The sequence below is a fragment of the Serinus canaria genome, chromosome 20, assembly GCF_022539315.1.
Source record: "Serinus canaria isolate serCan28SL12 chromosome 20, serCan2020, whole genome shotgun sequence".
NCBI lineage: Eukaryota > Metazoa > Chordata > Aves > Passeriformes > Fringillidae > Serinus > Serinus canaria.
Window position 1 is genome coordinate 7,240,320 of NC_066333.1, and position 14,704 is coordinate 7,255,023.

The 14,704-nt window shown below is 52.2% G+C and overlaps 1 protein-coding gene across 1 annotated transcript; it reads left to right on the plus strand.

Annotated features, from left to right (window-relative positions):
• The first annotated feature begins 500 nt into the window (after window positions 1–500).
• CDK5RAP1 (CDK5 regulatory subunit associated protein 1) lies at window positions 501–7,104 on the plus strand. The gene is made up of 13 exons (XM_018917267.3): window positions 501–765; window positions 1,372–1,475; window positions 1,938–1,972; window positions 2,642–2,742; window positions 2,875–3,085; window positions 3,805–3,925; window positions 4,206–4,436; window positions 4,693–4,790; window positions 4,901–4,956; window positions 5,072–5,202; window positions 6,071–6,220; window positions 6,610–6,750; window positions 6,874–7,104. The coding sequence occupies exons 1-13, from the start codon at window positions 522–524 to the stop codon at window positions 6,952–6,954; spliced, it is 1,704 nt and encodes a 567-aa protein (XP_018772812.3). The 5' UTR covers window positions 501–521; the 3' UTR covers window positions 6,955–7,104.
• The last annotated feature ends 7,600 nt before the right edge of the window (window positions 7,105–14,704 follow it).

Sequence of the window (14,704 nt, forward strand, 5' to 3'; positions counted from 1 at the left end):
TCAGGGGGGACCTTCTCACCTTCACAACTCCCTGACAGGAGGGAGCAGCCAGGCAGGGATCAGGCTCTGCTCCCAGGGAACAAGGGACAGGATGAGAGGACATGGTCTTAAGTTGCACCAGGGGACTTTTACGTGGGATATTAGGAAAAATCTTTCACAGGAAGGGTCATTTGACCTTGGAGTGGGCAGCCCAGGGAGGTGATGGAGTCCCCGTCCCTGGAGGTGTTTAAGGGTAGACTGGACATGGCGCTCAGTGCCCTGGTTTAGCTGAAATGGTGCTTCTGGTCACAGACTGCACTCGATAACCTCCGAGGTCCCTTTCAACCTAATTAATTCTGTGATTTTTGTGGTTCCCGCGGCGGCACCGCCCAGCAGCGGGGCGGGCCCGGAATGGCGGCGGGGCGGAACGCGGCGCCGAGGGGCGGAGGCAGCGGCGGAGCCGCATTGTCGGCGCACGGCGGTGCCTGTCTGTCCCTAGCCGGTCGGTCCGTCCCCCAAAGCGCCCCCCCGCAGCCGCGGCCATGCTGCCCGGGAGCCGAGCGCTGCGTGCGGCGGGGCTGCTCCTCCGCCCGCCCGGGGCCGCTCCCCGCACTGGGGCCGCCCGCAGGGCGCGCTGCGGGATAGGACAGCGGCCGGTGTGGCGCGGCTTCGCGCTGCCCGCGGGGCCCGACCTGCGGCACTTCCTGAGGGCAGCTGCCGCGGGGCAGCCGGGGCCGTCGCCAGAGCTGCCGCCTGAGCCGGGCTCTAGCCCCGGGGCCCCCAAAGGTCTGTGGGTCTTCGGGATCGGAGCTGTTGGAGTCAACTGAACCCCTCTGCTCTGGCCTCGCTGCCGGGTCAAAGGCAGCCCTAAGGCCGGTGCGGACAATGGTGCTTCCCAGTCGGAGCAGAGTGGGGGAGAAGGGTTGTTTGGTTGCTTTTGGGGCCCTGAGGGGGTTTTGACGCTAGAAGAAGTTTAGTTCTTGGCTGTAAAGTCGTGTGTGTTCTTCCACCACAGAGTTGGGCAGAGAGCAGGTTGCTGTGGCGCCTGCCCGCAGTGTGTGCTGGGCAGTCAGTGAGGCAGTGGCAGCCCCTGCGGGGCTGTGGTGCCCTGGCGGGGATGGTGTTCATTGTCATGAGTGTTGTATCTCAGTAAGGACGCAGCTGCTGCTGCTGCTCTGCAGTCACGGCCCAGCCCTGCCATGTAGCAGAGCACACAGTTTTCCTAGAGCCTGCCCTTCAGTTTATCCCTTGTGGGCTGCAGGTGCAGGCAGCTTTTGTGCTGCTTCCCTGATTCCAGTGGTGGGGTTGAGGCTTGTTCCCGCAGAGCAGGGGATAGGACGGGTTGTGGATGGGAGCTGAGCAGGCTCCTGTGTCACACGGCCTTTGTTGCAGTGTACCTGGAGACCTACGGCTGCCAGATGAATGTCAGTGACACCGAGATCGTCTGGGCCATCCTGCAGAAGAATGGCTATGCCAGGACAAAGGAGCTGGGTGAGGTAAGGCAGCACCTCGGCAGCTCTCCTGGAGCACAGCCCTCACGCCCTGGCTGTGCCTGCAAGTTCCAGCTTTTCACTGGAGCGCAACCTTATGGGATGTTAGGAGTTTTGTAGTCTGAGTTCTGTGAAGTGAAAGAAACTGCTTAACAAGTGTGCTAGAAAGCTGTGGGTTGTCTTTTTTCTTTAAACTACTGGGCTCCATCTCAGTTGGAGAGACATTGGACACAGCAGGATCCTACTGTCTTATCTTTGAGTTTACTTTTACCATTTAGTGAAGACTCTGCTTGTCTTCTGTTTCTTTCTCGCAACTCTTTTTGTTGAAATCTTCTGTGTACTCAGGTAGGTCTTTTTCCCTGAGTTAAGTGAGTTTTATAATCCACCTCTTCAGGTTACCTGAGCAGGGCACGAAAACTTACTGTTTGGTTTTTATAGATTCTTCTCTTTTTGTTGCTTTTGATTTAGGCAGATGTGGTTCTTCTTGTCACCTGTTCTGTGAGGTAAGAAGATGTTTGTCACTGGTTTGGGACAGTTTTTAAGGAATTACCATTTGAAAACCAAGGCAGTAAAGGTGTTACATGAGGAAAGGAGTGTGCAGGTGTGAAACTGGCTATTTAGTTGAGGGTAGCGCTGGCAGGTGCTATGATTTACAATTCATAATTGTGCTATGAATTGTGTCTCTGGGTAGTGACAAGTTCTTTGGTAGTGTAATCTCTGTGTATATGGGCAGTGAGAGACCTGCACAATTAATGATTTTATTTTAAAATACTCTATCTTCTCTTGAAGCGACTCTCTAGTACAGTGTCTGTACTTAAAAAATGTGAGAAATATGTTTAGGGGCAACTTGATATAGAGGGAACTTCCCTTGTTTTTTCTGAATGCAGAAGACACCAAATGCTCATTGTCCCTAGCAGGGTACCTTGTAGTGTGGCCAAGGCATTTTTTCTCCCCTAGAGCTTAGTCCCTAAAGTGTGTCTGGAGGGGAGATGCTCTCAGGCAAGCAAAGTGTTCGCAGATAAGACATAATCCCCACACCACAAGCAGCACTCTCAGGTGCCATTAGATTCCCTGCCTTTAGCTGAATTCTCCTCACAGAGCACTTGGGCCTCTTAGGCTGGGGCTCTGTGCAGGAGCAGCAGCTGCAATGCCCCGCTGTGCTGGCTCCCCAGGGAGAAGGCAGAGCAGGCCATCTGGAACCGTCTGCAGCACCTCAAGGCGCTGAAGGCCCGGCGGCCCCAGGCTCGTGCTCCACTCCGCGTCGGGATCCTGGGTACGGCCGGGCTGCATGGCCTGAGTCCTGCTGGCAGCAGCCGCCTTGGCCTGGGGTGAAAGCAGCTGCAAGGGCTGCAGGGGAGTAACGGAGGGCAGGCACTGCCTCATGAGGAGCCTTCTTTGCTGGCAGGATGCATGGCCGAGAGGCTTAAGGAGGAGATTCTGCACAGGGAGAAGCTGGTCGATGTTGTGGCAGGCCCTGATGCCTACCGTGATCTTCCCCGGCTGCTGGCAGTGGCAGAGTCTGGCCAGCAAGCTGCCAATGTCCTGCTGTCCCTAGATGAGACCTACGCTGACATTCTGCCTGTCCAGACTAGTGCAGGTGGCACAACAGCATTTGTGTGAGTATCTTTTTGCAGTGTTTGTTTCCATGGCTCTGGTTTGACAATCTATGCAGAGTAGATGTGTCAGTGACAGCAGCTGCCCAGGAGGTGCAGTGCCTGGCTGCACTGAGTCTCCCAGAGTATGTGTGTCTGTGGCTTTGCTGGTGCTTTGCTGTGTGATTGATCCCTGGAGAGCATGGCCTGAGCTCTGGCTGTTGTGGACTTCTCTCTCTCTCCTTTGGGAATGCTGACTCTCAGCCTGATGCTGCATTGAGTGATTTCTGTGCCACTGTCCCTTCCTGGCGTCCATGCTTCTCTCATCCCCTGCCTTCTGTGGTGCCCTGCCCCAGGTTCTGCTATTCCTTCTGCTAATGCTCCACACATTATAACTTCTGATTGTTTAGTTTTGGTGATAACATTGTCAGACATGAAATCAGACTCTGCTCAGTGTGGCCATAGTCTATGGAAGGACGGTATCACTCTGCAGGAGTGGGATGTAGAGGGATCTTTGATCACTGCCAGGCTGCAGTGGCAGTCTGTGCCTCATTAGCTCTTCTCAGCTTTCTTGGGAAAGTGCAGAAAAATCAGGAGGCGTTAGCTCAGGGCAAGATGAATGCAGTGTGGATAGTCTGTATGTGGAGCTGGCTGCAGGCAGCAGTTCTAGGGTCACCTGGGCAGGATGCAGCGTGGATGGTTCTGAAGGAGAGGGGTGTGACCTGTGCTTTACCTCTTGGCAGGTCCATCATGCGGGGCTGTGACAACATGTGCAGTTACTGCATCGTGCCCTTCACCCGAGGCCGGGAAAGGAGCCGCCCCATCGCCTCCATCCTGCAGGAAGTGAGGATGCTCTCGGATCAGGTGAGGCAGAGCCTCCTCCCACCTGTCCCAAGCCATGGGAGGAAGGGTAGTTCCTGCTAACAGTGGTACTTGTAACCAGTGTCACTGCCTTTATCTGCAGAGATGAGGTTGTGGTGGATGGAGCTCTACCAGTGGGTTTTGGATTCCCCTTGTAATACTCCATGACAGACAGGGATGGGAGGGGCTTCTGTTGGAAACTCCTTGCAGTAAAACTATGGCTGCCCTTGCAGCTCAGCCATCCTCCCCAGGTTTTGTTTCTTCCTCTCTTTTTATTTTGTAGGGAGTGAAAGAGGTGACTCTCTTGGGTCAGAACGTCAACAGCTTTCGAGACCTGTCTGAGGTGCACTTTCAGTCAGTGGCTGCCCCAGGCCTCAGCCGTGGCTTTAGCACAGTCTACAAAGCCAAACCGGGAGGTTTGCGCTTCTCACACCTGCTGGACCAGGTCTCTAGGATTGATCCAGAAATGAGGATTCGTTTCACTTCTCCACACCCCAAGGATTTTCCTGATGAGGCAAGTATGAAATAAACACCTTGGCCTATGCTGGCAGGCAGCAAGGCAGCTCTGAAATGTGAGGTATTGGGTGGGCTGCCTTCCCAAACAAAGAGAATGTGGGTTCCCAAACTGGGAACAGCAGCTCCTGGGAGTTGGTTGTTGGGGCTAAAGCTGGCAGGCTTGCAGTTTGCTGGGTTTTAACCAGGGAAGACTCTTTCCCTGGCACCCAGGTACAGTTAAGATGTCTGAGACATCTCCTGATCACTTACCACAGGTCCTGCAGCTCATCCAGGAGCGACACAACATCTGCAAACAGCTGCACCTCCCAGCCCAGAGTGGGAGCACACGAGTCCTGGAGGCCATGCGGCGAGGGTGGGTCACCCGTGAGGAACCCTGTGTCCTGCCCTTTGATTTGCCTGCTGGTTTCTCCTCACTGATGTTGTGGGTTTCCAGTTAGCAAATCCATATGCTGTTCATTGCAGATACACAAGAGAAGCATATTTAGAGCTTGTGCATCACGTGCGTGACTCTATTCCAGGTACGTGTTCCTTTGGCTTGGTCTGAACTCGGCATGGCTGCATCTCACTGTCCTTTCCCGAGTACAGCATTCCTGTCTTCCATGAGGGAAGTGTACAGCTGTGTCTCTGTTACAGGAGTGAGCTTGAGCAGTGATTTCATCGCTGGGTTCTGTGGAGAGACAGAGGAGGATCACCTGCAGACGGTGTCCTTGCTGCGAGAAGTCCGCTATAATGTCGGCTTTCTGTTTGCCTACAGCATGAGACAGGTGAGTGCAGGCCCTGGTGGAGAAGGCTGTTATTTCTGATTGTGTCCCCTAAACTCCTCAGTGCTGTTTCTCACAATAACACATTTTTTAAAAAGCTGATGAAAATCATACCCAAAGACTTGGTATACTGGTAAATGTCATTTGTCCCAGGTAGCACTTGTAGGGTATGTGGTTGTGCAAGGGCTGTTGTTGTGCCTGGGAGGCTTCCAGCTTTTCTGTAGGAGTGTCAGGGTTGGTAACTGCTCAATGACCTGGCTCTGCAGATGCTCAGGGTTATTGCAGGGAAGTAACTGTGTCAGCAGAGGCTGCAAATACATTATTTGCTGATGAGGAATGTGCTGATGGAGTTGGGCTGGAGCCCAGCTATGAGGGTCTGTCAGTCAAGTCTGGAGGGAAGTGGTGAATTTTTGAGAAGGTATTTCCATGAGAAGAGTGGGTAGTTGGTAAGTCTCCATTAGAATGCTCTCCAGAGTGTATGATATTGTTGGGGAAGAGGACAGAAGGTTGGGAAACTTTAGAAGCAAAGGGCTTTGGATCACCATTCAGTACATAGATTAGAAGTAGCAGAATCTGTTGCTTTTCTATGGACAGACAGGCACAGGCACATCCCACACAGGAACTGCAAAACTGTTTCACAGCCACTGATACTCAGTGCCCTGCATCAGACCTTCTGCCTAAAAGGTGGAGAAGAAAGATGTGAGGAGCACAAGGACATGGCTGGCACTGGAATAGTTCCTTTGTGATACAAACTGAAATGCTGTTGGAATGTGGGAAGCTGTTGTGAAAGAGCAGTGGAGCTGGCTGGGGTCAGACAAGGCTCTGGGCTCAGGCTGGGTGCTGAGGGGCTGCCCTGGCTCTGTGTGTGCAGAAGACGCGGGCGCATCACCGGCTGCAGGACGATGTCCCTGCAGATGTGAAGAAGCGGCGGCTGGAGCAGCTCATTGCCACCTTCCGGGAGGAGGCTGCGAGGGCCAATGCGGCGCTGGTGGGACAGGCCCAGCTGGTGCTGGTGGAAGGGGTGAGTGGGCCTGGAATGGAATTGTCCTCCTCCCTTCTTGCTGGATCTGAGCAGTCGCCACTTCTGCCTTCCCTTCTCACTTTCCCCTTGTAGTCCCAGGACTCCCAAGACTGTTTCTTCACACTTAAGCAGACAGCCTGACTTTGCCAGGGCACTGAGCTGAGCACAGGGAATGGGATCAATTAGGGATGCATCTCTGGCCAACCACAGGATTTGTGCTTTGGTGTGTGAGTGTCACCCAGCAGCTCTGGACACAGTGCTCTGTTCCAGGGCTTGGATAATGTGGGTTTAATACCATCAATAGTGCTCAATTAATTCCTGAGGCAATAAAGCCCAGCAGTGAATCAGAGCAATTGCCATGCAGGTAATGTTCCCTGTCCTCTTTCCAGCCCAGCAAACGCTCTGCCTCGGAGCTGTGTGGGAGGAACGATGGCAACATCAAGGTGATCTTCCCCGACGCCGAGCTGGAGGATGCTGCTGAGCACGGGGCTCCAGGCAGAGCCCAGCCTGGGGACTATGTGGTGGTGAAGGTGACCTACCTGCAGTGCTCATTTCCTTGCACAGTGCTGTTCTCTAGGGCAGCTGCTGCCAGAAGAGCCTAAAATTAGAATGGATCCTTCCCTGTGGCTGAAGGCCTGTGCTGTTTCTTTCAGGTAACCTCTGCCAGCTCACAGACCCTGCGGGGAGTTCCACTCTATCGGACCACCCTGTCCCGTGCTGCTGCTTCTCACTGAGGGATCCCTGCTGTCCCTGGATGGAAGCAGCACATGTTCTCCATGAAGAAACAAGGAAGTGTGGTCAGATGGAGAGATATGGTAGAACCAGGAAGATATGTTTGTGTATTAAAATTTATTTATGAAATAATAAAATACATACATATTTTTGCTTTGGTGCCAAGTTATCTGTCATAGTGTGTGCAGGTTCAAAGGGGTAGAAGCTGTGTGTGAACTTGCAAAATCCGTGTACTGTGAGATTGTGTATTTTGACTTGCCCTGAGGCTTGTCCCACTCTCAGAGTGCTGCAGGTGTGTCACCTGACTGTGATCACGTCCTCTGGCACAGCCCAGCCTGAGATGGATGTGCAGAGCAGTTCCTTCCTATGAGCTCAGCTGAATTTAGGAGCTGCAAAAGCTGGTAGTACCTCAAAAACACAGCCCCAGTAGCTGCTGGAGAATGGCAGGAGTACTGTCAAAGGGTAGAAAGAACTGAAATAACAGAAAATGATTAATTCTTTCCAAATATTGGCAAAATGCTTGGAAAGGGGATGAAAGACCCGCACCACACTTGTGTGTTGGAATGTGGCACTGGACTGTGGAATGAGAAATTATGTTTAATGTGCTCCAGTGAATCTGTTGTGCCTGGGGCTGAAGGAATGCAGTCTTGCCCTGGTACTGGGGAGGATTGGATCTAATCTGGAGAAGATTTCCTTGTTTCCAGGCCTGGGGAATGTGGGGGAAGAGACAGCTGCTTAAAACATGGGGTGCAGTTTTATAATCCAAACATCTATGATGTCCTTCCTATTGCTTACCAAGAGAAGTGGTTGTACTGATTTAAATGGCCAGTAAGTTCTTCAAGTGCATCTGACAGTTCCTTGTTTTCATCAGCCTGCAGCTGACCCTGGCTGCACAGTGTCAGATTCCAGCCCGCTCTGTGAAATTCAAACAAGGACCTGTGACCTGCACTTGTGAGTAAACTGAGATGTGAGAAAGGACCAACCCTTTTCAGATAGATAATCATGTCATTAAAATAAATCCTTCTAAAAGGCTCAAGCCAGTGACCAGTTTTGAAGGAACAGCTGGTTGAAGGGCAGTCATGACATGAATTTGCAGAATTTTAAAATAAACGTGGAAGGGTTTTGCTTGAAAGCCGCCTCTCCTGCTCAGCTCTTTCTGTGCTATAATTGTTTCTCTTTGAAAACAGCATGGTTCACTGAATATTCATTAGGCTTCAAGAAACAAATACATTTTGTTTATTATCAGAGCTGAGTTCCTTCTAGAAGTGAATCTGCACAGACAGCGCTGTCTGTGTGGGCTCTGAGGGGCTGGCAGGCACACAGGGCTGATCTGCCCTCCTGCTTCCACATGGGAACGTGTATTTGGCCCAGGTTCACAAACCAGGGCCTGAACCTGTGCTGCTCAGTGAGGTTGAGCCTGTGGTCCAGGGGAGTTTCAGGAAGAGGCAGCAGTTTGGGTGAAATCCTAAAGGAAGCAGCAGCATGCATAAGCATCAGCCCTCAGGTGATGGGCACTGAGGCCAAGATGCTTGGCTCATCAAGCCCACTGAGCAGTAGCCAAATTTAACTGCCCTGTTGCAAATCTTTCAGCTCATAATTCCCAGGCATTCTGGGACCAGGGCCCAAGCCAGCACCCTGGAAAAAGGGCTGACACCCACCTTTCCCTGCTCATTTTGACCTCCCCAGAAGCATCTATTCCAAGTAGGAAATGCAGAGCACAGTGTGCCTTCCCCCCTCCATCCTGCTTTGAGGCCAGCTGTGGCCGTTTTACAATCATTATTTTAAGAGCGGGAGACTAATGAGGAGGAGAGCTGGGTTTTACATTTTGATGAGGAGGTGATAATGCTCACTGCACGGGCTCCCCGGGGAGCCATAGCACTCACCATTTGCTTCGCCTCCTTAGTTTTTATAGGCCTCGGGAATGAAGACCGAGGTTTTAAGGCAGCAAAGCATCCATTAGGAAGTGCTTACGATGACCTTGGAGGCTGAGTCAGTCCTTTGGCACTGCGTGGAAGAAGGAATGTGTTGTTTTCCTTGAGGCCTGGAGGTGGGATGTGGGTTCTGTGTCACTTGTCAGGTTTGCTGCCTAGATCCAGCTGTTGGGAAAGCTGGACTCCTACCTCGTGTTCTTGCACGTTTCTGTTCCCACCCTGAGAAGGGATGAGAGTCCTGAACCCCCCCAGACCTCCCATCTCCCTGTTGTACACCTGTGCCTTCTGCAGGTCAGAGCTGTGTCCTTACAGTAAGTCCTGCCCCAGTTACGACATGGGCAAACACCTAAGGAGGCTTTTGGCAGATCAGGTTTCCCAGTACGGACTGAAGTGCTGGGATGACATTTACTTTCCAACAGCAGCCGTGCCCTGAGGGTGTCTCCTGACACCGGAATTTCGTAAATCACAGCCTGCACTTTCCTCTCTGCTGGCAGGGTGTGGGCGAGGCTGGACATCACCCGCACACACAAATAGCTTCACCTGGCAGAAAGGTCTCTGTCAGGGAGAACAAGAACCTTTTTGTTCCCCTGGCCCCCATCAGAGAACAAACTCGTTTGCCCTCAGGTCTTGGCTTTGCTCAGGGAGTGGAGGGACAGAGAGCAGCAGGTGCTCACAGCCCCTGTTCCCTGCTCAGCACTGGCTTTTATTGGCCTAAGGACAGCCTCAAAATTGAGTCCCATCACTGCCTACACTCTCCTGCCCAAATCTGCTCCTTTCCCTTAGACTTTTGAAGCAGCTTGGGCAGAGCAGTCAGACTTTTCCCAGTGCCAGAGCTGGCCATGGTGTAACATGTCCTCCCCAAGAACCCCTCGAGCTCTGCAGTATGTGCTCCCTCTGCATGTCATGGTGCTGGTGGAGAGAAGGACGGGTGTTTTCCCTGATGGAAGCCTGTAAGCACAGTTTGCTTTAGGTCAGCTGGAGCTCTCTCTGCTGAGGGGGGGCAGGTGACAAGGCATTGCCTCTGAGTGATGGCAGCAGCCTGTCAGGCTGTGCCAGGGGAAATGCTTTCCTTTTCTCATGGCTTTTCACTTCAGCAGACAGGCTCCATGTGCCTGCCAGCCCATTCCCCCAGGCCTCCTCTTCCTCTCTGCTCAGGAACTGCTGTGGGCTGGGGGTCTGGGAGTTTTCCTTTAGCAGTTTTTCATCACCATTTCTGAAGCCAGCTCTTTGCACAGAGCTTTGGGATTTAATGCAACATAAAGAGCTTTCAAAACTGTTTTCCACTTCTAAAACCAGTTCTACAGTTCACTACTTTCTGAAACTGTCAGTGGTTGGGTTCTGGCTGGGCAGGTACAGCTGCTCCTGCAGACTCCTCTGCAGCCAATGGTGAGCTCTGTGATGTGCTGGAAAGGCAATGAGCTCTCCATTGCCATTGTTGGTGCACCCCAGACCAGCCCCAAGCTGTTCTGCAGCCCCCCCAGGTTGGCATTGTCCATCCCCAGCCTCCCTCCATGTCTGTGTGCCTCCCCAGAGCGCTGCTAGGCTGTGACCTGCATGGCAATGACAGAGGTGTGAGTGGCAGCTCCGAGCTGTGGGGTTTGTGAATTCAGAGGGTAACTCACGGTCTGTCACAGGCACTGCTGCTCTCTGGGGCCCAGCAGTCCTGCAGCTTTCCCTCCTCCCTTGTGAGCAATTTATTTCCTTTACTGACAGACAACTATTGACTTCTCATTCTCCTGAAGATGAGATGTCTTGTCTCATCAGGTTTGAATTAGTTTTATCTTTAGCCTTTCCTATTAATAAGCTCTCATTGCGGTGTCATTACTTGATATCTATTTTCTGATGTTTTTCATTAATGGCTCTATATCTTCCAGATATTTTTTTCAAGTATTTTTTTCCCCTGCTGCTGAGTTATTTAACAGTCAGACACAGATCAGAGACATGGAGATGATCTGATGCTGGTCAGAGACAGCGTGGAATGGCCCAGAACCACTTGGTGTGCAGGGCAGGGCACTGGGACTGTGGGGCAGTGGGGCTGCATTGGGCTGTCAGGGTTGGTCATGCATTCCCTCCCTATCTCTCTGCATCCCTCTGATCCCAGCCTGAGCTCTGACACGCCTGGGGCTCTCAGGAGCACGAGTCAATAGAGTAATTAAAATGCCTCCCATGAGGCGAAGGTGCTGCAATTCCTTTGGACAGCTGTATCTGTGAAAAACAGAAAACTGCTTTCTGTGCTTTGTGTGCCTGGCAGGGGCTCTTCCCCTTCAGCAGAACTTCCACCAGGAAATGTGAAAGGGAATTTATTTCCCATTATTTCAAGGGGGCCCCTGCCCAGGGTCCCTGTTCCTGCTGGGCCTGAGCCACCTTCCCCAGCAGCCAGTCTGGGGCAGCTGCCACTGCCACCAGGAGCTGGGAGTACTGCCAGCCTGGGGACAGGCAGGGTGGCCAGCCTGGGGACAGGCAGGGCTGTCAGCACAAGGACAAGGCAGGGCTTTCTTATTATGTCTCCAAAGGTGTCAAAAGCAAAGCCCATCAGTGTTGAAAACACCCAAATCTCAACCTCACTGCCCTACATTTACTTCTTGCATTAAGGAGGAGGAGAAGGTGTCTGATTCTTGGAGAGCAAACCCAGGGATGACCACAGCCTGATGCATAATGGCATGTCTAATGGAGCTGTCAGGGTGTTCAGGGACATTGCTGGGGGTGTGTTTGCCACCTACAGAGCGAGGTCATTGTGGGACCCCTCGCCCACCCCGGCTGTGGCTCCCATGTAGGAATTACAGAGCGGCTGCAGGACGAGCAATTTGCAGCAGTGCCTCCAGCAGAGGGTCTGAGAGTGATTAATATTCAGCACACTGCTGTGAAAATGAACAGCCAGAAAGGATTGTCCTCCTCCCCTTCCTGCATCCGTGAGGACAGTGATGGGAACAGAAATGAGATTCCCTTTTGGTCTGGCTGATTATGGGGTTTTGAGACTAAACAAGTTGCTCCCTTCTCTTTGGGTTATTTAGTGTCTTTTAATCTGCTGCTCCTCTTTTGCTTTTTTTTTTTTATGTCATCTTTCTGTAATTTAACTACAGGAAGTTTAAAAAAGAATAGTCGGAGGCTTTGGTTGAAGCTATCAGAATCAAACAGGAGGCAATTCCACAACCAACTTTCCTTTACAAATGGGAAACATTCTGACATTTCATTAAAGGGAAGATTCTTCCCACAGTTTCTTATCCAAACTCCACTTTGAAAAGCCCTTGTACTGTTGGTGGCAAGGCTTTCCCTATCCCATGCTCAGCAGCCAGTACAGCAGAGCCTGGCAGGAGCAGTGGCAATGCTGACAGTACCCCTGGGATACTTTGCACAGCAGACAGGTGTCATTGGGTGCAGAAGCTGGGGAGAGGCTCAGACCAGACTCCACAGGGCAACCCAGTAGGGTGAGAGGAACCTCAGGAAAAACCCCATCAGTGCCCTTGCAGCCAGAGCTGGCAAAGATCTGAGCTGTTCCAGAGTCACCTGTCCTGGCACACTGGGGATGGGTGGTGCCAGCAGCAGGGACATCCCCCATGGTGCTATTTTTATCAATATTGGTGGGTCAGAGCAGTGCAGGTGCTGCTGCTGTCCCCACAGGGCTCACAGTGGCCAGTGGCTGCCCAACCCTGCCTCTGTGGGACCCAGCCTGATGGCACTGTGCCACTTGGAGAGGTTTGGGCTTTGGCATTTTGGCTCTAGGGTTACTGAGGAAATATTTACACCTCTTTTTGCAATCATTCATAGCAAGTGAGCCTAGAACAGGGCTTGGCACGTTCCTTCATCCTCCTCCCTCTGTTTCCTTAGGAACTGAAGACTGAAGGTGCACAATGAGGCATTACGGATTCAATAGCTCGGGCCAAACACTGCCTCCCATCCTGTCCTTGTGTGACAGAGCTCTGCCACTGTCCTCAAAGGGCACCTGGCATTTGCCCTTCATCATTGTGCTCTGAGCACACACGGAGCCCCCAGGTGTGGGTGTTACTGCAGACAGCGCGGGATGCTCTGGGTGCAGCCCAGATGTGCCCAGTGCCCACATCTCATTAGCACTGTTACCTCTGCCATTAATTGGCAGGGCAGGGGTGGCATTGCCTGCTCAGGGTACGGCTCACTCACAGTGGTGAGGTAAAGAGACTGAAGAAGCAGCAGGAGAGGCTGGACTGTGGTCCTGTAGCACTGGTGACACATCAGCCACACCATTACCTTGGGAAAAGAGCAGTGAGAACCTCCAAGGTTTTCAGGGGAACAATTTGCCACTCAGAAGATATAAGCAGGAGCCCTGGCCATGGCAGTGTGGTACCAGGAGTTTGCTGGCTGCAAACTCTCAGCTAACAGCACCAGAACTCCCCTGTGCCTGTTGGATGGGGCTCTGGGGCCCTGGGCAGGACAAGAGGGAGCCACGCCAGGCAGAGCAGAGAAGGGTGTGGGTGCTGCCCACCAGGAATGCCCAGCAGAGCCAATGTGGACACTTGGAAAGGGTTGGTGGCACACGGTGCTGTGCCAGTGGATCTGGAGGCTGCAGGGCTTGGGCATCTGTCCCTGGCCCCAGCATCTCTCACCATGCAGCCATTCAGCTCCAGTGCTGTGGCACAGCCAGCCCTGGCATGAGGTTTGATGCCAATGCAGCCAGGAGCAAGCTCCTGTGCCCAAGAGCTTGCTGGCTACTGCCACTGCCCTGTGTGGGGTCCTGGGGGTCCCAACCCCAGCCTAGGGAGGAGCTGTCTCCCTGGGGCCCCAGGGATGTGTTTGTTCATGTCAAACAGCCCCCAGCTCACTGGCAACAGGCACAAGCAGGAATACACACTAAAAGAACCAGCAGCTCAGGGACAGGGGCAGAATAAATCTGCATAAATACAAATGAGGGGAATATTTATTTGCCACATTGACCATGTTTCTGTAGCTACTTTAAGCTGTGAGAGTGGGAGCCTGGCAGCCTGGGCAGGGTTTGGGTTTCACTCAGGCCTGGCTCTGGAGCTGCAGCCCCTGTGGTTCCCCACCTTTCTAGCAGACTCACCTATTCAATATTCCTCACATGTGAGTTACTCCTGTAGCTGATGGGAGAGATAAATAACAAAACCCTTGCAAATGCAAAACTCCTTTGGCAGTTTGGAAAGGAACCAAGTCACGTGCTGAATGCAGATGAAGAAAAATCATTTTTATTGTAAGGAGTAACAGAAGGGTGTGAATCTGCCTCAAATCCACCTCACCCACAATGCAGCACGTCCAAATCCACTTGGAGATTACAAGGCAGGATAGCATTCACTCTGATCAGTTCAAAGCGTTGCTGTTTGGGAACAAATAGGCTGAGTGTGCGCCTGGATTAGGCTGGGGGCTTTTTTTGCCTCTTTTTAACAGTATGAAATCACTGGAAACAGCAAAAATCCCTTTTGAAATGGTAAGCCAATCAAGAAGCAGAAGGAGAGCAAAGACAAAGTGTTTTCAGCTCATTGAATTCATCCCTTTTCTCTCTTCCTTTCTCAGAAAGATTTGGGCAGTTGGTGCAGTCTCATGAAATTCCTGAGGGGATCAAACCCCTGCTTGACTGTCTGCATCCAGCGCCTGGAATGTTCCCTCTGTGCTGAGCCATTACCTGGCCTAAGCCCCAGCCCAAGTGAAGCTGGGATGGGTGTGAGTGAAAACCAGGGCATCAAGGTCATCCCTTCATCAGCGAGTGCCATAACAAGTGGTTTGTGGCCATGACAGCCAGGAGGGACAGTGTCATCAACATGGCTGATCATCGATGTAGCTAATTATCAATATGGCTAATTATCGACACATCATTATTGGCACAGATAACTCTAGG

Coding starts and splice junctions, on each gene's coding strand:
- CDK5RAP1 (XM_018917267.3), top strand. CDS start 522: ATGCTGCCCGGGAGCCGAGCGCTGCGTGCGGCGGGGCTGCTCCTCCGC. Junction 3,926..4,205: donor TGAGGATGCTCTCGGATCAG/GTGAGGCAGAGC, acceptor TTTATTTTGTAG/GGAGTGAAAGAGGTGACTCT. Junction 4,791..4,900: donor CTGGAGGCCATGCGGCGAGG/GTGGGTCACCCG, acceptor TGTTCATTGCAG/ATACACAAGAGAAGCATATT.